The sequence below is a fragment of the Eschrichtius robustus genome, chromosome 20 (genome assembly GCF_028021215.1).
Source record: "Eschrichtius robustus isolate mEscRob2 chromosome 20, mEscRob2.pri, whole genome shotgun sequence".
Classification (NCBI taxonomy): domain Eukaryota; kingdom Metazoa; phylum Chordata; class Mammalia; order Artiodactyla; family Eschrichtiidae; genus Eschrichtius; species Eschrichtius robustus.
In genome coordinates, this window is record NC_090843.1 from 40,993,732 (window position 1) to 41,015,422 (window position 21,691).

At 40.0% G+C, this 21,691-nt stretch overlaps 2 protein-coding genes across 2 annotated transcripts; both read left to right on the top strand.

Annotated features, from left to right (window-relative positions):
- Positions 1–6,911: 6,911 nt before the first annotated feature.
- Positions 6,912–7,847, top strand: LOC137754920 (olfactory receptor 4D2-like). The gene has a single exon (XM_068530862.1). It carries the CDS (start codon positions 6,912–6,914, stop codon positions 7,845–7,847), a length of 936 nt encoding a protein of 311 aa, XP_068386963.1.
- Positions 7,848–20,289: 12,442 nt separating this feature from the next.
- Positions 20,290–21,225, top strand: LOC137754875 (olfactory receptor 4D1-like). Its single transcript, XM_068530805.1, has one exon. The coding sequence runs from the start codon at positions 20,290–20,292 to the stop codon at positions 21,223–21,225; it is 936 nt and encodes a 311-aa protein (XP_068386906.1).
- The last annotated feature ends 466 nt before the right edge of the window (positions 21,226–21,691 follow it).

Below are 21,691 nucleotides of genomic sequence, written 5' to 3' on the forward strand. Positions count from 1 at the left end.
TATCCCAGGAATGCAAGGATTTTTCAACATATGCAAAACAATCAATGTGATACACCCTATTAACAAATTAAAGAATAAAAACCATATGATCATCTCAAAAGATGCAGAAAAAGCTTTTGACAAAAGTTAACACCCATTTGTGATAAAAGCTCTCCAGAAAATGGGCATAGAGGGAACCTACCTCAACATAATAAAGGCCATATACAACAAACCCACAGCAATGGTGAAATGGTGAAAAACTGAAAGCATTTCCTCTAATATCAGTAACAATACAGGGATGTCCACTCTCGCTACTCTCATTCAACATAGTTTTGGAAGTCCTAGCCACGTCTAAGATTTCTTTTCAGAGAAGAGAAAGAAATAAAAGGAATACAAATTGGAAAAGAAGAAGTAAAACTGTCACTGTTCACAGATGACATGATACTATACATACAAAATCCTAAAGACGCCACCAGAAAACTACTAGAGCTTATCAATGAATTTGGTAGTTTCAGGATACAAAATTAACGCACAGAAATCTCTTGCATTACTATACACTAACAACAAAGATTAGAAAGCAAAATTAAGGACACAATCCCATTTACCATTGCAACAAAAAGAATAAAATACCTAGGAATAAACCTACCTAAGGAGACAAAAGACCTGTATGCAGAAAACTATAAGACACTGATGAAAGAAATTAAAGATGATACAAATAGATGGAGAGATATACCATGTTCTTGGATTGGAAGAATCAATATTGTGAAAATGGTTATACTACCCAAAGCAACCTACAGATTCAATGCAATCCCTATCAAACTACCAATGGCATTTTTTACAGAACTAGAACAAAAAATCTTAAAATTTGTATGGAGACACAAAAGACCCCGAAAAGCCAAAGCAGTCTTGAGGGAAAAAAATGGAGCTGGAGGAATCAGACTCCCCAACTTCAAACTATACTACAATGCTACAGTAATCAAGACAGTATGGTACTGGCACAAAAACAGAAATATAGATCAATGGAACAGGATAGAAAGCCCAGAGATAAACCCACGCACCTATGGTCAACTAATCTATGACAAAGGAGGCAAAGATATACAATGGAGAAAAGACAGTCTCTTCAATAAGTGGTGCTGGGAAAGCTGGACAGCTACATGTAAAAGAATGAAATTAGAACACTCCCTAACACCATACACAAAAATAAACTCAAAATGGATTAGAGACCTAAATGTAAGACTGGACACAATAAAACTGTTAGAGGAAAACATAAGAAGAACACTCTTTGACATAAATCACAGCAAGATCTTCTTTGATCCACCTCCTAGAGTAATGGAAATAAAAACAAAAATAAACAAATGGGACCTAATGAAACTTAAAAGCTTTTGCACAGTAAAGGAAACTACAAACAAGAAGAAAAGACAACCCTAAGAATGGGAGAAAATATTTGCAAATGAATCAACGGACAAAGGGTTAATCTCCAAAATATATAAGCAGCTCAATATTAAAAAAACAAACATCCCAATCAAAAAATGGGCAGAAGACCTAAATAGACATTTCTCCAAAGAAGACATACAGATGGCCAAGAAGCACATGAAAAGCTGCTCAACATCACTAATTATTAGAGAAAGGCAAATCAAAACTACAATGAGGTATCACTTCACACCCATGAGGTTAGAATGGGCATCATCAGAAAATCTACAAACAACAAATGCTGGAGAGAGTGTGGAGAAAAGGGAACCCTCTTGCACTGTTGGTGGGAATGGAAATTGATACAGCCACTATGGAGAACAGTATGGAGGTTCCTTAAAAAACTAAAAATAGAATTAACATATGACCCAGCAATCCCACTACTGGGCATATACCCTGAGAAAATCATAATTCAAAAAGACACATGCACCCCAATGTTCATTGCAGCACTATTTACAATAGCCAGGTCATGGAAGCAACCTAAATGCCCATCGACAGACGAATGGATAAAGAAGATGTGGTACATATATACAATGGAATATTACTCAGCCATAAAAAGGAACGTAATTGGGTCATTTGTAGAGACGTGGATGGATCTAAAGACTGTCATACAGAGTGAAGTAAGTCAGAAAGAGAAAAACAAATATCGTATATTAACGCATATATGTGGAACCTAGAAAAATGGTACAGATGAACCAGTTTGCAGGGCAGAAATTGAGACACAGATGTAAAGAACAAATGTATGGACACCAAGGGGGGAAAGTATAACTAAATATAACGAAATACATTTATAAAAGAAAAATGGGCAGAAGACCTAAATAGACATCTCTCCATAGAAGACATACAGATGGCCAAGAGGCACATGAAAAGATGCTCAACATCACTAATTATTAGAGAAATGCAATTAAAAACTACTACAATGAGGTATCACCTCACACTGGTCAGAATGGCCGTCATTAAAAAATCTACAAACAATAAATGCTGGAGAGGGTGTGGAGAAAAGGGAACCCTCTTGCACTGTTGGTGGGAATGTGAATTGATATAGCCATGTGGAGAACAGTATTTTTAGTTTCTTAAACAACTAAAAATAGAACTACCATATGACCCAGCAATCCCACTACTGGATATATACCCTGAGAAAACCATAATTCAAAAGGACTGTACCCCAATGTCCATTGCAACACTGTTTACAATAGCCAGGACATGGAAACAACCTAAATGTCCAACGACAGAGGAATGGATAAAGAAGATGTGGTACATATATACAATGGAATATTACTCAGCCATAAAAAGAATGAAATTGGGTCATTTGCAGAGATGTGGATGGACTTCAAGTCTGTCATACAGAGTGAAGTAAGTCAGAAAGAGAAAAACAAATATCATATATTAATGCATACATGTGGAATCTAGAAAAATGGTACAGATGGACCTATTTCCAGGGCAGGAATAGAGTCACAGACGTAGAGAATGGACATGTGGACACAGTGGGGGAAGGGGAATGTGGGACAAATTGGGAGATTAGGATTGACATATATACACTACCATGTGTAAAATAGATAGCTAGTGAGAAACTGTTACAAAGCATAGGAAGCTCAGCTCGGGGCTCTGTGATGACCTAGATGGGTGGGATGAGGGATTGGGTGGGAGAGAGGTCCAAGAGGGAAGGGATATATGTATACATATAGCTGATTCATTTCATTGTACAGCAGAAACTAACATAACATTGTAAAGCAATTGTACTCCAATAAAAAAATGAAATAAAATAAACTACAAGGATATATTGTACAACACAGGGAATATAGCCAATATTTTATAATAACTATAAATGGAGTATAACCTTTAAAAATTGTCAGTCAGTATATTATACACCTGTAATTATATAATATAGTACAGCAACTATACGTCAATTTTTAAAAAATAACTTTAAAAAATCTATATCTCTTGTATGTGGAAGAGCTTCACATTATATTCTTATCTGCCACAGGCAGATACTTTATTTTGCCAAGTATAAACATTTGCAATGAAAGAATTCAGACCAATCTGGAAATCCTATGCAGATCAGAGAGCTCTGTGTAAGAAGTCAGACAGTTTTTACAGCACATCAAGGTTACAATGCCAATTAATTCCAGTTTTGAGCAATTCCTCATAATGGGATATATATGGGTTTCCTGTACCAATCCTTGTGTTAGAGGTGGTAAGAATTCACATGTAAAGAATGTTGACATTTTATAGATGATGTAGTAGACTTGGGACAGGTGGTTAATCAATATTGGGACTTTGGTTGGCAAAATAAAGGACACGGTTTACAGGGCAGTAAGTTTCCACTGTAGTCTACAAACATTTTCCCACCTATGAATTTCCCAAAGTGAAGATCAATTAGGCTTAAAAGTAGAAGAAAGGACAAAGAGAAGAAGGAGGAGGAGAAGAAGGAAAGAAATCAAACCAGTTATCTGGACGATTCCAGGAGAGAGAGAATAGTCCCTGTGCTGATGAGCAAGTCCGTGATGCTCAAAGTGTGGTACCCAGAACAGGGGCATCAGTATCATCTGAGAACTTGTTACAAATGCAAATGCTTGGCCTTACCATTGACCAACTGAATGAGAAAGGCTGGGGTTGGGGCACACTAATTTGTCTTTTAACAAGTTCTCCAGGTGATTGTCTCAAGGGTAAGAATCATTGGTCTAAGAAATGGGTTCTTCCAAAACTCCCAGAGAGTCTGTTTCTTTTGAAGAGACTCTTGTCCTATTAGATCTTGGCCTGAGAATTCTACATTCTACACATCTATGAAATTGTATTGTCCTTGGTCCTTTTGGTCCCCAAGGAATAACTCTTAATAATTATGTGTTTTTGAGACATTTTGAAACTTTTTAACAACTCCCATTGCTCCTTTGCCCCCAGTGGTAATCAACCCAGCCCTGCTTCCTGAGCTGAGTCCAGTAAGTTCTCCCCAGGGATATACCCTCTGCCCCAAGGGTCACACCCATTGTTGTATAGGTGATGTATGGGCAGTGGCTGGGAAGCTAAAGCTGCAGAAAAGGACTTCCAAGAAGATGGAAGACCTGAAGGCTCTCTCCCATTCTGGGCTGAAGAAAGGTGAGAGACCAGGGTTTCCTCACCTATAGATAGAGCAGCTGTAAGAAGCATCCAGAAACACTTGCTGGACGTGGAGAGAATAAACAAGTGACATAGGCTTGATAGTAGTAATTCTCACATGTGAGGAGAGCCTCAGAAAGTAATGCATGGAAAACGAAGTGTTGAAAACAGATTCCTCAAGTTGCATGTGCAAAACCAGGCTTTTTACAACCAAGTGAAAACTTGGCTCTGTGATTGAGAGGGAGGATGCTAAGGGTAAAGGATAAGGGAATACAACACAAAATTCTCCACATGGATCACATAATTACCTATTAATACATTATGTTTGCAAACACTTTTTGAGCAACTGCTAAATCAGACTTAATATAGGTGCTGGGGCTACTAAGTTGTTGAACTAAAAATCTAGTTAAAAGGGACAATAGAAAAAAATGATAAATACTATAACAGAGGTACTTATAAAACATTATTGGAACCCAGAGAAATAAGGGATTAATTCTGCATGGGAGAAATGGAGAAGGAGTCACAGAGAAGGTGGTATCTAAGGACTTCTAGGTTGAGAAGGTAGTAGAAGGTATTTCAGGAAACAGAATTCATTCCCAAAGCTACAGAAATAACCAAGCATATGGCATATGTGAGAGGCTATGAATTCCTTGAACAGCAATCAGTTCCTGGATAACAGGGATACTGATTAGAAAGGTAGATGGAGTCTACATTTTACAGTTTGGTATGACATACTGAGAGGGAGTTGCACGTATGTAAGTATGTATTTCAACCCTGAATTAATCTACAAAGCATGTTAGGCAGCTTCTAAGAGTTTGAGTTTTAAGCTGTGGGCCCTTGATAGTCATTAAAAGATTATAATGAGGGAGGAAGACGATCAGATATGAGTTTAGAAAGGTCTCTCTGTCAGTGGTATAGAAGATGGACTGGGGTGGAAACAGATGGAAGAAGAAGGATGCGATTAAAATAACCTCTGATGGACAATAGATTGCAGGAGGCAAGTGGGGGGGGGGAGTGAGGCAAGGAAGGGGGGTGTGGAAGCCACTTAACCCTCACCTGTCACCTCTGTCTCTCACCCTCCGTGTCCTTCTTCACCTTTGTTCCCATTCCCTTCCCCGCTCCTCCACCTCTCCATTCCCCTTCGTTCCTCTCCCTTTCTCTTAATCTGCCCTCTTTATTCCTTTGTCTATTTTATTTCTCTGATTTCAGCATCTTCCTTTCTCTTCTATCCTTGTATTCAGTAACATCTTCTAAAATTCTTGTTCCGTTCAGAAGAGCTATTCCAGTCCCCTTCATACAATAGCCATCACCCATTTCTTAATCTAGAGAATCTCTCTCCCCCTTCTTTTGTCTCAGCACTCACACCATATATCCCATTACCTCGTCCAGTAAGAGACCGCCTACATCAATGAGGGAGGCACTTCCTATAGCTGTTTACCCACCCAGCAGTCAACACCACATGTTTTTTTTTTTTTTTTTTTTTTTTTAAACATCTTTATTGAAGTATAATTGCCTTACAATGGTGTGTTAAATTCTGCTTTATAACAAAGTGAATCAGTTATACATATACAATATGTTCCCATTTCTCTTCCCTCTTGCATCTCCCTCCCTCCCACCCTCCCCATCCCACCCCTCTAGAACACCACATGTTTTTGAGTATTGACTGTCAGCAAAGATGAGCACTGCAGGGCAGAAATAAATTATAAGATACATATTTATACCTCCGGGAGCTTAGAGTTGAATTACGGAGGGAAAACCTAGAAATGTTAATGAACCATGAAAAGTTCATTAACATTATGATGTGTTCACTGTTGCATGAAAAATGATTGGTACAAAAAAGTATTAGAGACTGGAAAAGGGAGGGTATCTTTAGAGCAGGAGACTACACAGAGGAGAGTGATTACCATTTATTATTCCAGACACTGTTCTAGGAACCTTATGTGTTATTTAATTCCCTAGGCAATTTCTATAAAGGAAACATTCTTCTTAGAGATGTGGAAATTGAGACCCAGATTAAGTAACTTACTCAAGATCAAATTTCAAGGAAATAGAAACTCTGAAATTTGACTCTCTTTTGTTGGATTCTAAGTTGTCTCCCCATCACTATATTACACTGAATCATTGAAAGGCAGGCTGTATGTGTCTCTGGATGGCTTTAAGATATCGCTTGAACGTGTATTCCAGCACTGACTAGTGAAATCTCCAAAGACAAGGCCATTTAATCAGCACCTGGTGTTATGATTTTCACATGAGGATGTCCATCATCTGGACTTGGACAATTGCTTTGTGCCACTGAGCACTAGAAGGGCACATAGTAACTTCATGCATCTCTGTCTATGGTGTGTTTTCTTTAGGTGTATGGAGAAGACACCATGAAATCAGGGAACCTCACATGGGTATCAGAATATGTCTTCCTGGGGCTCTCACAGACTCAGGAGCTCCAGCTCTTCTTGTTTCTGATGTTCCTATTTGTCTATACCACCACTCTCATGGGAAACCTCCTCATCATGGTCACGGTGACCTCTGATTCCCGGCTCCAGACACCCATGTATTTTCTATTCCAAAACCTGGCTATCTTAGACCTCTGTTTCTCCTCAGTCACTGCCCCAAAGATGCTTGTGGACTTCCTCGCTGAGAAGAAGACCATTTCCTACCAGGGCTGCATGGCCCAGGTCTTCTTCTTCCACTTTCTGGGAGGTGCCATGGTCTTCTTCCTCTCAGTGACAGCCTATGACCACCTTGCTGCCATCTCCCGGCCCCTCCACTATGTCACCATCATGAACACTCAGCTCTGTGTGGGGCTGGTGGTGACAGCCTGGATGGTAGGTTTTGTTCATTCCATTTCCCAAGTGGCTCTGATGCTTCCGCTGCGTTTCTGTGGCCCCAACATCTTAGGTAACTTCTACTGTGATGTTCCACAAGTACTGAGACTTGCCTGCACAGACACTTCTGTCTTAGAGTTCCTCATGATCTGCAACAGTGGGATGCTCGACGTCATCTTATTCCTCCTCCTCCTGATCTCCTACTCAGTCTTCCTGGTGATGCTGAGGTCCCACTCAGGGAAGGTAAGGAGGAAGGCAGCTTCTACCTGCACCACCCACATCATCGCCTTGCCTATGGTCTTCATTCCAAGCATTTACCTTTATGCCTGGCCCTTCACCTCCTTCTCCATGGACAAGGCTGTGTCCATCAGCCACAGGATCATGACCCCCATGTTCAACACCATGATCTACACCCTGAGGAACCAGGAGATGCAGGCAGCAGTGAAGAGATTAGGGAGGCGCTGGGTGGTTTGTAAAAGGGAGTGACAATGGGTCACTTTTCTTTGGCTTCGTTTTCCATTTATAAGGTGGAGAGAGAGTATCTGCCCCCCTCATACCCGTGGATGTGTTGTGAGGGTCATTGTAGAAGTGAATGAGTTTGAAACTAAACAACTTACTCAGATTTTTAGAAAAAAGGAAAATATCCTTTTTTTGTGGTGGATGATTTGAACACTCCTAGGACAAGATGTGTTGTCATGGAAACATTCTGGAAAGCCATACCCTCCTTTCTGCCTTCTTGGTGGACAGTTTCCTCTTAAGATGTCAACATTTCCCCAGAAGAGTAGTTCTGTTTTCTGTATTTTGACCTATTTTCCCAGTACCCCATTTTGGTGTGAATCTGGATTGTTGGAAACTGCACAGAATTCAGAGTATTAATCCTTAAATTAGAGACCCTAACCCAACACTTACCAAACAGATGACCTTGAATGAGACACCTGGCCTCTCTTGAACTTGTAACTTCTTCCTCAACAAACTTGCTGAAATTAATATCTGACCCCAAGCCTCCCAGGTGTATTATAAAAGTCAAACCCCCAAAATTGTGAGAAAACATTGAGTGAACCATATAACTATATTTTATTTTATTTTCAAATTGGAAATTATCATGAATATTCAGATTTTTTTGCTGTACATTTTAATATAGTATAATAATTATTACAAGCAAAAGATTATGTGTAAAATGCATGTAAGTTATAAAACACTATATTGTATGAACACTCATGTACACACTACTCAGTTCAAGAACCATATGGCACCAACAGCTTATACCTGCCTGTAGGTACTCTCCATCACATCACTTCTCTCCAGATGAAACTATGTTCTTGAATTTTGTGTTTATCATTTCATTGCTTATAAAAATAATTTCATCACATTTTTACATAATCAGTGTATTGTTTTGTTTTGCTTTTTTTGAACTTTATAAACATATCAGACTGTACTTAATATTCTGGGGGTGTTTTTCACTCAACATTATGTTTCTAAACACCCGTATTGCTCTGTTTGACTGTGGTTCATTCATTTGCACTGCTATATTATATTCCATTGTGAGAATAAGTTATTGAGGTTGTTCCCAGTTTTTGCTCTAGCAAACAGTGCTCTTTTGGATATTTTCCTGCTTGTCTCCAGTTGTTATGCATGGGTCATTACCTTGAAGTGGAATTACTGAGTCATGAGATCTTCAAAGACTTACCTTTACAAAACAGTGCCAAATTGTTTTCCAAAGTTGTAACACATTACATGTTCCTCAGCAGCGTTGAAGTGTTCCTACTGATTCACATCCTCCTAACAGTTGATATTGTCAGACATCTTCATTTTTGCCGGTTTATGGGTAAAAAATATTTCACTGTAGTCAATTTGCATTCCTCTAACATTTCTTTCCATATTTTTTATTGCATTCAGGTTTCCCATGAATGCCTTTTGTTCACTTTTCTACTGACTTTTTCTAGTTAATGTAGGAGTTCTTACATAATTTGCTGATCTATTGTCAGCTATATTTATTACAATACCTTCTCCTAGTTTGTGGTTTGTCTTCTTTATTTTTGGTGTTAGTGTTCATGTAGTCAGGTATATCAATCTTTTATTTTGATATTAGCTCTTACTGAGATCTAATTTTTTAAAATTGCTTTTTATCCAGAGGACAAAAAGATATTCTGCTACATATAATAGTTCTTTTTTTAAATATAAAGTTTATTTATTTACTTATTTTTATTTGGGCTGCATTGGGTTTTCTTTGCTGTGTGTGGGCTTTCTCTGGTTGCAGCAAGCGGGGGCTACTCTTCGTTGCAGTTCACGGGCTTCTCAGTGCAGTGGCTTCTCTTATTGCAGAGCACGGGCTCTAGGTGCACGGGCTTCAGTAGTTGTGGCATGCGGGCTCTAGAGCACAGGCTCAGTAGTTGTGGTGCACGGGCTTAGTTGCTCCGCGGCACTTGGGATCTTCCTGGGCCAGGGCTCGAACCCATGTCCCCTGCATTGGCAGGCGGATTCCTAACCACTGCACCACCAGGGAAGCCCCATATAATAGTTCTTCTATTTTAACTTTTAAAAAAATTTAACTTTAAACACCTTTTTAACTTTTTGAAAAATCTCAAACTTGCACTAAAGTTGCAAGCATAGCATAAACGACTTTTTTTCCCCTGATGGTTTGAGGAAACTGGGTAAGTTGCCAACCTGATACCCACCTTAATATTTGTGTGTATTTTCTACAAAGACATTCCCTACAATACTGCCATACAGTCACTAAAGTTGATACACATCAATACATTGTTAGAATCAAATCTTTAGCCTCTACTCAAGTTTTGCCATATGTCCCAATAAAGTCTCATAGAAAGAGAATCTGCTTCAAAAACATGTGTTGCGGGACTTCCCTGGTGGTCCAGTGGTTAAGACTTCGCCTTCCAATGCAGGGGGTGCCAGTTCGATCCCTGGATGGGGAGCTAAGATCCCACATGCTTCGTGGCCGAAAAAAAAACCCAAACATAAAACAGAAGCAATATTGTAACAAATTCAATCATGATCCACATCAAAAAAATCTTAAACAAACAAACAAACAAAAAGACCATGTGTTGCATTTAGTCGTCATGTGTCTTTAGGCTCTTTTGATCTGGAAGAGTTGCTCCTTGATTTTGACTATCTTGGAACTTTAAAAAATTATCGGCCAATTATTTTGTAGAATGTCCTTCAGTTTGGATTTGTCAGATGTTTCATGATGATTAGACTCAGGTGATGCATCTTTGTCGGTTTGCCAGGAATATCGCAGAAGTCATGCAGTGTTCCTATTACAGCCTATGAGGGATGAGTGATTTTGCTTTGTCTCTTTACTAATGTCCCATCACTTTTTTGTTGTTGTTGTCCCATCACTTTGATTACCTGACTAAGAAGTGTTCATTAGGCTTCTCACCTAAGTTATTCATTTTCCCTTGGAAATTAGTAAATATTTTGTGGAAAGGTACTTTGAGACTATGTCAATATCTGGTTTCTTATCAAACTTCCAATTTATTTATTTATTATCTGTGTGAACTTGTATTTTCCTTTTTTTATTCATTAAGTTATAATCCATTATTATCATTACTTACTTTGATGCTCAATTTACCCCAGATTTGGCCAGTCAGTCTCTTCAGGCTGGCTTCTATGTTCTTTTTTTTTTTTTTTTAATATTTATTTATTTATTTGGCTGCATCATTGTGGCACGTGGGCTCTAGAGCGTGCAGGCTTAGCTGTGGCATGCATATGGGATCTTAGTTCCCCGACCAGGGATTGAACATGTGTCCCCTATGAAGGTGGATTCTTAACCACTGGACCACCAGGGAAGTCCCATATGTTCTTTCTATTCTTTGAGCACTTCCTTTCTTACTGGCCCAATGAAACACCCCATGCTTATCTTGTACTTTCTGTGCTCCAGCTCTGGAATCAACTATTTCAGTAAACAGTCCTGCTTGCTTCGAGTGGAGAATGGTATTTAGAAGGCAAATTTGGGTGCTGGGTGTGCTTATTGTTTCATATATATACATATATTTCTCCATTCCTAATCCAGCATCACAGAACTTAGAACTTATTCTGTTTTTCCCTTTCCACACTTATAACTATTTTCTCTGCTGAGGAACCTGGCTCTCATAATCCTTTATATAAATATATGAGATTCACTTCACATAAAATTAACTTTTTCAAGTGTACAATTTAGTGGCATTTAGTATTTTCACAGTGTTGTGCAGCCATCACCTCTATCTTGTTCCAAAACATTCCATCCCCCCGAAAGGATTTCCCATACCCACTAAGCAGTCATTCCCCATTCTCTCCCTTCTCCTTAGCTCCTGGAAACCACTAATCCACTTTATGGACTTACCTATTCTGGACATTTCATATAAGTAGAATGATAAAATATTTGTGTCTGGCTTCTTTCACTTAGCACAATGTTTAATAAGGTTAGTTTACACTGTAGTATGTATTAATACTTCATTCTTTTTTGGCCATGACGCACGGCTTGAGGGATCTTAGTTCCCCCATCAAGGACTGAATCTGCGCCCTCAGCAGTGAAAGTGTGGAGTCCTAACCACTGGACAGCAAGGGAATTCCCTGTTCTCCGTTCTTTTTTATGGCTGAATACTATCCCACTGTCTGGATACAGCACACTTTGTTTACCCATTCATCTGTTGAATGACATTTTAGTTGTTTACATCTTTTGCCTGTTGTGTGTAGTGCTGCTGTTAGCCTTTGTTTATAAGTATTTGAGTACCTGTTTTCAGGACTTTCAAGTATATACCTAGGAGTAGAATTGCTAGGTCATATGGTTAATTCTATGTGTAACTTGTTGAAGAACTGCCAAAGTGTTTTGCACAGCAGCAGTATCCTTTTTTGTTCCCACTAGCAATTATGAGGCTTCTAAATTCCTCACATCTTCTCTAACACTTGTAATTTTCTAGTTATTATTATTATTACCATCCTATCATGTATGAAGTGGTATCTCATTATGATTTTGATTTTCATTTCCCTAATTACTAATGATGTTGAGCATCTTTTCATGTTGAGCATTTTTTCTTGTTGGACATTTGTATATCTTCTTTGCAGAAATGTATATTCAAATCCATTGCCTATTTTTAAAAAATTGGGTTGTTTGTCTTCTTTGTTGTCAAGTTGTAGAAGTTCATTACATATTTTGGATAATAGATCCTTGTCAAATTTTGATTTTCAAATATTTTCTCCCATTCTTTGGAAGAAATCTTTTCACTTTTTTCATAAGGGTCTTTGATGCACAAATTTTTAAATTAGGATGAAGTCCAATTTATCACTATTTCTTTTGTTGCTTGTGTTCTTGTTATCATACCTAAGTATGCCTTAAAAATCCAAGTTCATAAAGATTTACCTCTATGTTTGCTTCTAAGATTTTTATAGTTTTGTCTCCTACATTTAGGACTTTGATCCATTTTGAGTTAATTTTTTGTAGATGGTATGAGGTAGTGGTCCAACTTTATTCTTTTGCATGTGGGTATACAGTTGTCCCAGCACAATTAATGAAGAGACAATTCTTTCCCCATTGAATAGTCTTGGCACTCTTGGTGAAAATCAATTGACCATAAAAATATGGTTTATTTCTGGACTCTCAATTCTATTTTGTGTAGGGATGGGCTCTTGGAGTTCCCTACTCTGCCATTTTCTCTGACATCACTCTATCCTTAATTTATTAACTTGCTTCATTCATCCCCCTGTATACAACCATCTCCCATAGCAGTTCTGTCCATGTTTCCACTCTCTCCCCTGATGCTTTCCTCACTCCAGTTGGACTTTGGTATCACACAGCAGACCAGCCCCCTGCTCAGACACTTTCCTTCCCCTACTCATGCTCCAACACCCCCATCAGAACATCCCCCATGTGGAAACCATCCTCACCCTGCTTGGGCTCTGACGCCTGACATCAGGGTGCACCTCTGCATAGACACCCTTCTCATCCATTTGGAGCTTTGCTCCCCACAATGAGTCATCCCACTATGGGAATATTCTTCTCACTGTGCTTTAACGTTCACAATTGGTGGCTCCCAAAAGGGATATCCAGGCTCTGACAACCCATGCTGGGCCCCATCCTGTGGAAACTCTATTCAAACTATGTTTTTATTCTACACTAGGAGGATTTTCTCAACTCTACCTTCCAATCTCTCTATTAAAGTTTTCATTTCTGTCAACATATTTTAATATCCAAGAACCCTTTTTTGTTCTATGATTTTTAATACTACCTTGTTCTTATTTATGGATTCTATATCTTCTTGTTTCTCTGAAAGGATGTTAATCATATAAACTTTTCTTCTATTTCCTATGTCATTTCTGTTTGCTTCTCATTTATTTTTCTATTTATTTTTTTCCCTTTTGTATTAGTGGTCTTCCTGTTGATCCTTGGCTATCTACATTTAAGAGTAAGGGAATGAAATATGAATTCGTACCTCTATGTATTAAAGCTTTTAAACTTTACCTTAGGGGTTCAGGTGGAAATCAGCTCTTTACTGGAGGACACCCAAGTGCCAATACATGGAGGTCTATTTTTCAGGAGTTGTTGCTTCTACAAAGAAAAATCTTGATTTCCTGTCTTTGGCTTAGATGCTCAAATTTTGTGCTGGGGTGAGGAGAGTGATGATCCTCAGTACCTCTTAGACAGAGAAATTACTGCTGACCTCCTTTTCTTATTTGAGTTTGTGACCTCTGCTGTTAGAAGAGTTTTCCTACGTAAGACAGACTTTGCATCCCTGTCAGTATTCTCTTGCCTCTGGTCCATCATGTTCCTTCTGTATTGCAGGTGCTTGATAAGAAGATAGCCTTGTTCTTGGGTGTCTACCCAAAGCCATTCCCAACCACCTCCGCCTTGCTTGTCCCCTATCATATTCACTTTCCCAGAACACTTAGAAGCCAGGAGTGCTCATGTGTTCATGTGATTCAGTTCATGTGATCACAACAAACAGTGTGTTAGCCTAGGAGATTCTGGGAAAGATTTCTCTTCCAGAAGTAGAGGCAAGAGATGCAGGAGGAGAAAAAAACTGCCCTCCACACGTTTCCTCACCACCAGCCTTTGAATGAGATGCATGAGGACATACACCCTAAGGAAGCATGGAGGCCATCTCGGCTCATGAGGGAGAGGCCAAGGGCACCACAGACTCACTGAATCAGGGTCTTGATATCACTGAGCCATGGGTCCTTGTTGGCTCGTCGGCTTTCACACTCTGATTTTTCTTAATTATCTATTTATCCTCCTCCTTCTGTTCTTAGCTCCCATCTCCTTTTCCCTTTCTCCTCTAGCTCTTCACCCTCCTCACATATTTAATGATTTTGAAGCTGGGATGGGCTGGGTCACGAACACAGAACATTTATAGGCCCCTAGCTGTCCTCATGAAGTCTCTTCTGAAACAGGATGGGGTATGAATAAACAGAGGAGCTGCACCGCTATGTTCATCCTCTCAACTCTCCCATCTCTCCTCCTCCCTGCTGCCAGACAGGCCCGCATCTGTAGGTCATTCTTCTGCATAACGTCCTCCACCGGCTTCTCACCTCCCTCAAGGTAAAATCTAAGTTTATTAACCTGACCTCTTAACACTATTCACAGTGATCCCTGCCTCTTCTCTCCCCTAATGTCCCGTCACTTCCCCTGTGCTCCAACCTTGTCAAGGCCCTGAGGGTTCTTGGAGTGTATGCCGTGCCATTTCATCTCTGGACCTCTGTTCTCCCTGCCAGAAACACACTTTCCCTCCTTTGTCTGCCTAACACACTTGAACATCACCTCTGTTTAAATGTCATGTCCTCTCCGAAGTCTTCCTTCTCTCCCAGTCATGGTTATTTGCTCAGCCTTTTAACCTTTGAGCATTCCCCTGGTAGAGCTATCTCCTCTCTGAAGTGATTTTATATGCTTCTGGGTCTGTTTTCCCCATCAGCCTCTTATTTCCTTGAGAGGAGAATGTATGTTTTATTTTTGTATCCTCAGCATTGAGCATTGAGGTGTACCCAACCTGCCTTTCACTGCTCTCCTACTCTTAAAAAAGGATAATTTTCAGTTATGTTAACAAATTTTGATCTAAAACAGACTGCCAAATATTTCCCCAGCAAAGACAGGTTTATTCGGGATCAGCAGAGAACTGCAATTCAGTGTCTGCACCTAGGGTGAGCCATGTGGAAATCCCCCGTGGAAAGGGAAAGGAATGCATTTAGAGAGAAAAAGGAGGGTGGCAGGGTGCAGTAAGAAAAGAGCCCATGGCTTTTCATTGGCTGAGTCCTTGCCAGGAAAGAAGAGGAGTCAATTCTACTTAATTGAGATTTCTGTTTATTAACTTTATACACATTTATTGAACTTTCACAATGGGCCAAGTACAATAACTCCAAAACAATATGAAACTTTGTAATCAGTTTTTAAAACAAATAAATTATCCACAGTCCTGCTCTAAGGGATCAACTTTGGGGTTAAGATGTGGTTTAGTAGACATTTCATTCTCATTTATGAGAGTATACTCCTTGAGAGGAGAAATATATAAACTAGAAGATACAAGGGCTTTCTTATTGAAAACCAAATCAGAATAATAATGAATTAATCCAGGTAATTTAGTTACTGTTCATGTTACTGTTAGTGACATCTGACAGTCAAGGAGATTGATAAGACTTATTTCCTTCCCTAGCATCAACCCAGGCTCTTTTGACAAGAGGCTGGAGTTTAAAATCAGCTAAAGTTCTAAATATTGGGAAGAATTAGTGTTTTTAGAATCTCTTATTATGTAGATAAAACCAGAGCTTAACATCGTTTTTTATAAACCTGAGAGATTACATTTTGCTAGCTATAAATATTTGTAATGAAAGAATTCAGACCAACCTGGAAAGCTCATGTAGAAATGAAAACTGTAAGAATCACAGTTTTTATTGTACTCCAAAATTCTAAAGACAGTTAATTGCGATTCTGAACAGTTCATCATAATAAGATGGCATATACACTTCCTGTACTCATCCTTTTATGAAAGGAAGGACCTTATTGAGTAATAATTCATATATAAAGAGTACTAGAATGTTATAGATGGGTCAATAGAATTGGATATGGATGGGAAATCCACCTCCAAATCGATTTGGTTGACAAAATAAAAGACAGAGTTTACAGGGTTTTTTCCAATGTAGTATACAAACATTTTCCTACCTCTGATGTTGTCCACGTTAAGATTAAATAATTCTTTTTAAGTAAGCTATCAAACAGTTGTCTTGATGATGCTGTGAGAAAGAACTGTTCGTTGTGAAACTCAGCAACAGCAGTGAAACTCAAAGTCAGTGGTTCTCAAACTGTGGCCCCAGAGAAGCAGTGTCAGCATCACCTGAAAACTTAGAAATGCAACTTCTCTGGCTCGACCAAAGACCTACTGAATCAAGAATTCTACGTGGGTGTTTCTGAGTTTTAACATCCACTCCAGATAATTCTAATGGATGCTCAAGTGTCTGATCCAGTGAACTATGAAAGGGGTCCTTCCAAAAATCCCAGAAATTTTGTTTCTTTTGGAGAGACTCTGTCCTTTCCGATCCTCATCTCCTAATCCTACAGGTCATGAATCTCTACAGTTTTCAATATCCTTGGTGGGTTTTTCTTTTCTTTTGTTGTTTCATGAGGGTTTTTTGTTGCTGTTTTTGATTTTTGTTTGTTCCTTTGGTTTTTGGCCTCAAGGTGACCTTTCCAATAGTAAGTGTTTTTGTGAGACTTAGAAACTTTTTTAACAACTCCCATTGTTCCCATGTCCCCAGCAGGACTCATTCCAGCTCTGCTTCCTGAGCCCAGTTCATTAATTTTTCCCTGAGGATAATCCCTCTTCCCCAGGGTTGTGACCATGAGTCGTGTGTGTGAGGTATGGGCAAAGAACAGGAAGCTGTGAAGTTGTATGGAGAGGACCTCCCAGAAAGCTGTAAGACCTGAACTCTCTTCCCCCATTTGGGGCTGAAGGAAGGTGAGAGCCTGAGGGTTTCCATACCTCCCGTTAGGTCAATTGTAGTTACGTTCTTGGAAACACCTGCTGGAGGGTGGGGAGAATAAACAAGTGACATAGACTGGATGGTACTAAGTCTAATGTTGGAGGAGAGCCTCGGGAAGTAATTGGGAGTCAGTGTGCTGTTAAAACAGGTGCTTCACTGTTGGTGGGAATGTAAACTGATGCAGCCACTATGGAGAACAGTATGGAGGTTCCTTAAAAAGCTAAAACTAGAACTACCATACGACCCAGCAATCCCACTCCTGGGCATATACCCTGAGAAAACCATAATTCAAAAAGAGACATGTACCACAATGTTCATTGCAGCACTGTTTACAATACCCAGGACATGGAAGCAACCTAAGTGTCTATCGACAGATGAATGGATAAAGAAGATGTGGCACATATATACAATGGAATATTACTCAGCCATAAAAAGAAACGAAATTGTGTTATTTGTAGTGAGGTGGATGGACCTAGAGTCTGTCCTACAGAGTGAAGTAAGTCAGAAAGAGAAAAACAAATACCGTATTCTAACACCTATATACAGAATCTAAAAAAGAAAAACAAAAGAGGTTCTGAAGAACGTAGGGACAGGACAGGAATAAAGATGCAGACGTAGAGAATGGACTTGAGGACATGGGGAGGGGGAAGGGTAAGCTGGGATGAAGTGAGAGAGTGGCATGGACATATATACACTACCAAATGTAAACTAGATAGCTAGTGGGAAGCAGCCGCAGAGCACAGGGAGATCAGCTTGGTGCTTTGTGACCACCTAGAGAGGTGGGATAGGGAGGGTGGGAGGGAGGGAGACGCAAGAGGGAAGAGATATGGGAACATATGTATACGTATAGCTGATTCACTTTGTTATAAAGCAGAAACTAACACAACATTGTAAAACAGTTATACTCCAATTAAGATGTTAAAACAACAAAACAAAACACAGGTGCTTCAGGTTACATGTAAAACCCCGTACTTTTAGCAACCAAGTATAGAACTGGCCTTTTGAGATAGGGAACAGAGGATAAGTAAAATCACTTTAAAATTTTCCACATAATCAATTACCTACTTAATACCTTATTTTGACAACATTTACTGAGCATGTGCTATATCACTGTTGCTGTTCCAAGTTCTGGGGTTACCAAGACACTGAAATTATGATGTAGTTGGATGAGGGGAGAAGCTGAAAAAATGAATGATGTTAAATCTATAACAGAGGTATTTTTAAATATTATAAGAATCCTGAGAACTGGGGAATTTATTTTGCATGGGAGAAATGGTGACAGGAGTGACAAAGAGGGTGAGATTTGAGTGGGCCTTTTCTAGGGTTGAGAAGGTATGAAAAGAATTCCAGGAAACCAACATGGAAATAAATATATGGCATGTTTAAGACCATAATCTATTAAAGAGCTAGTGGTTCATCAGAGGGGAAGATACTGACTAGAAAGACAGGTGGAGCTTACATTTTACAGCCCTGTATGACATGCTGTGTTGCATGTACATGTGTATGTGTTTCTACCCTGACTTGATCCACCAAGTATTGGATGTGGCTCCTAAGGGGATCTGGTGAGCATCACTACAGGAATAGACGTGAGACGGGAACGTGATCATTTCAGCATTTAGAAAGGTCTCAAGTACAGGTGTGTAGAAGGTGTACTGGAGTGAAAGAAGGTGAAAGTGAAAAATAAAAACGGAGTGATCTTTAAGAGATGATGGATTTCGGGAGGTCATGTGAGGGCAGGTGGAGACTGAGAGGAAGTGGGGGTGGGGAGTGGGGAAGCTACTTAACCTTCACCTGTCACCTCTATCTCTCACCCTCCGAGTCTTCACCTTTGTTCCCATTCCCTCTCCTGCCCAACCACTTTTCCGTTCCCTTTCCTTCATTCATTCTATCCCCCCATTTTCCTTCCTTGTAATTTCCTTTCTCCCTTTAATTCTTCATCTATTTCCATTTCTCTTCCTTCAACATTTTTTTCTCTTCTACCCTTGGATTCAATACCATCTTCTGAAATTGCTGTCCTTTCAGAAGAGCTCTAAGTCTCCTTCAAAGAATGTATTCATCTATTTCTGCCACTTGACTCCACATATGATCTGGGTGAGGGGAGCCTTACCAAGTAAGGGGCCACCTACCCTAGGGGATGGGGAAAAAATGGAATTTCCCAGGTATGCAGCTCTGGCCAGAGGCTCCCCCGCATGGGCCTGCATGGACATGCACACCCAGAAGCGTTTCACCCACCCTGGAGTTAACACCAGGTACTTATTAATTACTGACCATGTGCAAGGATGGGCAATGCAGGGCACAAACAAATTGTGAAGTCAAGACTATGTGTGTAGCACTTTATTGTTGAATTGTGGAAAGAAAACACAGACACATGAAAAGTTCATTAATATTATGATGTGTTAACTGTTGCATGAAAGAAAAATGATTGATATAAAAATGTATTAGAGACTGGAAAAGGGAGGAGGTCTTTAGAGCAGGAGACTACACAGAAGAGAGTGATTACCGTTTATTATTCCAGACACTGTTCTAGGAACCTTATGTGTTATTTCATTCAATCCCCTTGACAAATTTATAGGCAAAACATTTTCTTAGAGATGTGGAACCTGAGACTCAGATAAGTAACTTACTTAAGGTCAAATCTCAAGGAAATATAAAGTTCTGAAATTTGACTCTGGTTCTGTTGGATTCTAAGTGTCTTCTCACCACTATATTACACTGATTCCTTGAAAAGCAGATTGCATGTGTCTCTGGATGGCTTAAAGATACCTTCTGATTGTGTATTCCAGCATCAACTAGTGAAATCTCCAAAGACAAGGCCATTTATATCAGCACATGTATTATGATCTGCACATGAGGATGCCCATTATCTGGACTTGGACAATTGCTTTGAGCCATTGAGCACTAAAATGGCACATAGTAACTTCATGCATCTCTGTCTGTGGTGTGTTTTCTTGAGGTGTACAGAGAAGACGCCATGGATTCAAGGAACCTCACGTGGGTATCAGAATTTGTCTTCCTGGGGCTCTCACAGACTCAGGCGTTCTATCTTTTCTTGTTTCTGGTGTTCCTGTTTGTCTACACCACCACTGTCATGGCAAACCTCCTCATCATGGTCACGGTGACCTCTGATCCCCGGCTTCAGACACCCATGTATTTTCTGCTCCAAAACCTGGCTGTCATAGATCTCTGCTATTCCACAGTCACTGCCCCAAAGATGCTGGTGGACTTCTTTCATGAGACCAAGACCATCTCCTACCAGGGCTGTATGGCCCAGATCTTCTTTTTTCACCTCTTGGGAGGTGGGACTGTCTTCCTTCTCTCAATGATGGCTTATGACCGCTACATAGCCATCTCCCGGCCCCTCCATTATGCCATCATCATGAACACTCGAATGTGTGTGGGGCTGGTGGTGGCTGCCTGGGTAGGGGGCTTTGTCCACTCTGTTGTCCAGCTGGTTCTGATGCTCCCATTGCCTTTTTGTGGCCCCAACATCCTGGATAGCTTCTACTGTGACGTTCCACAAGTGCTAAGACTTGCCTGCACGGACACCTCCCTCCTGGAGTTCCTTATGATCTCCAACAGTGGGGTGCTGGTCCTCATCTGGTTCCTGCTCCTTCTGACCTCTTACACTCTCATCCTGGTGACGCTGAGGTCCCACTCAGGGCAGGCGAGGAGGAAGGCAGCTTCCACCTGCACGACCCACATCATTGTCATGTCTATGAGCTTCATTCCTGATATCTATATCTACACCCGGCCATTCTCCTCCTTCCCCATGTACAAGGCAGTGTCCGTCAGCTACACGGTCTTGACCCCCATGCTCAACCCCATCATCTACACCCTGAGGAACCAGGAGATGCAGGCGGCCATGAAGAGATTAGGTAAGCGCCCAGTGATTTTCAGCAGGGAGTGAACTTAAAATAGGTTGACTTCAAATGACAAGTCTTCTCTCAGAACTTTGGTTTTCCCATGTGAGAAGTGGAGGAAAGTCTTTATGGAGTGTAGCAGTTGAGATTAAACTAATATTTCTATGGACCTACTCCTGTGGCAGGTATTGTGTTAGGCACTTTTGCACTTTTATCTCATTCTCACAAAACTGACAGTGGATATGTTCTTATTAGAGTAAACAGTTTTACAAATGAGAAAACTCAGAGAGAAGTGACCTGCTCAATGATGAACAGCAAGGAAGGGGCATAGCTTGGCCATGAGATTGTTCCTCTGACTCCAAGTTTCAAGGCAGGAGATATGGGTGGGATTTGAAACTCAGGGTCTCCCACAATCACAAGGGGAAACTTAGAGAGTTCCTCATCTATGGATGAATATCTGTGATGAATGCTCAACACTTTCATCTCAACTCTGAAACAATCACATTTGTTCTG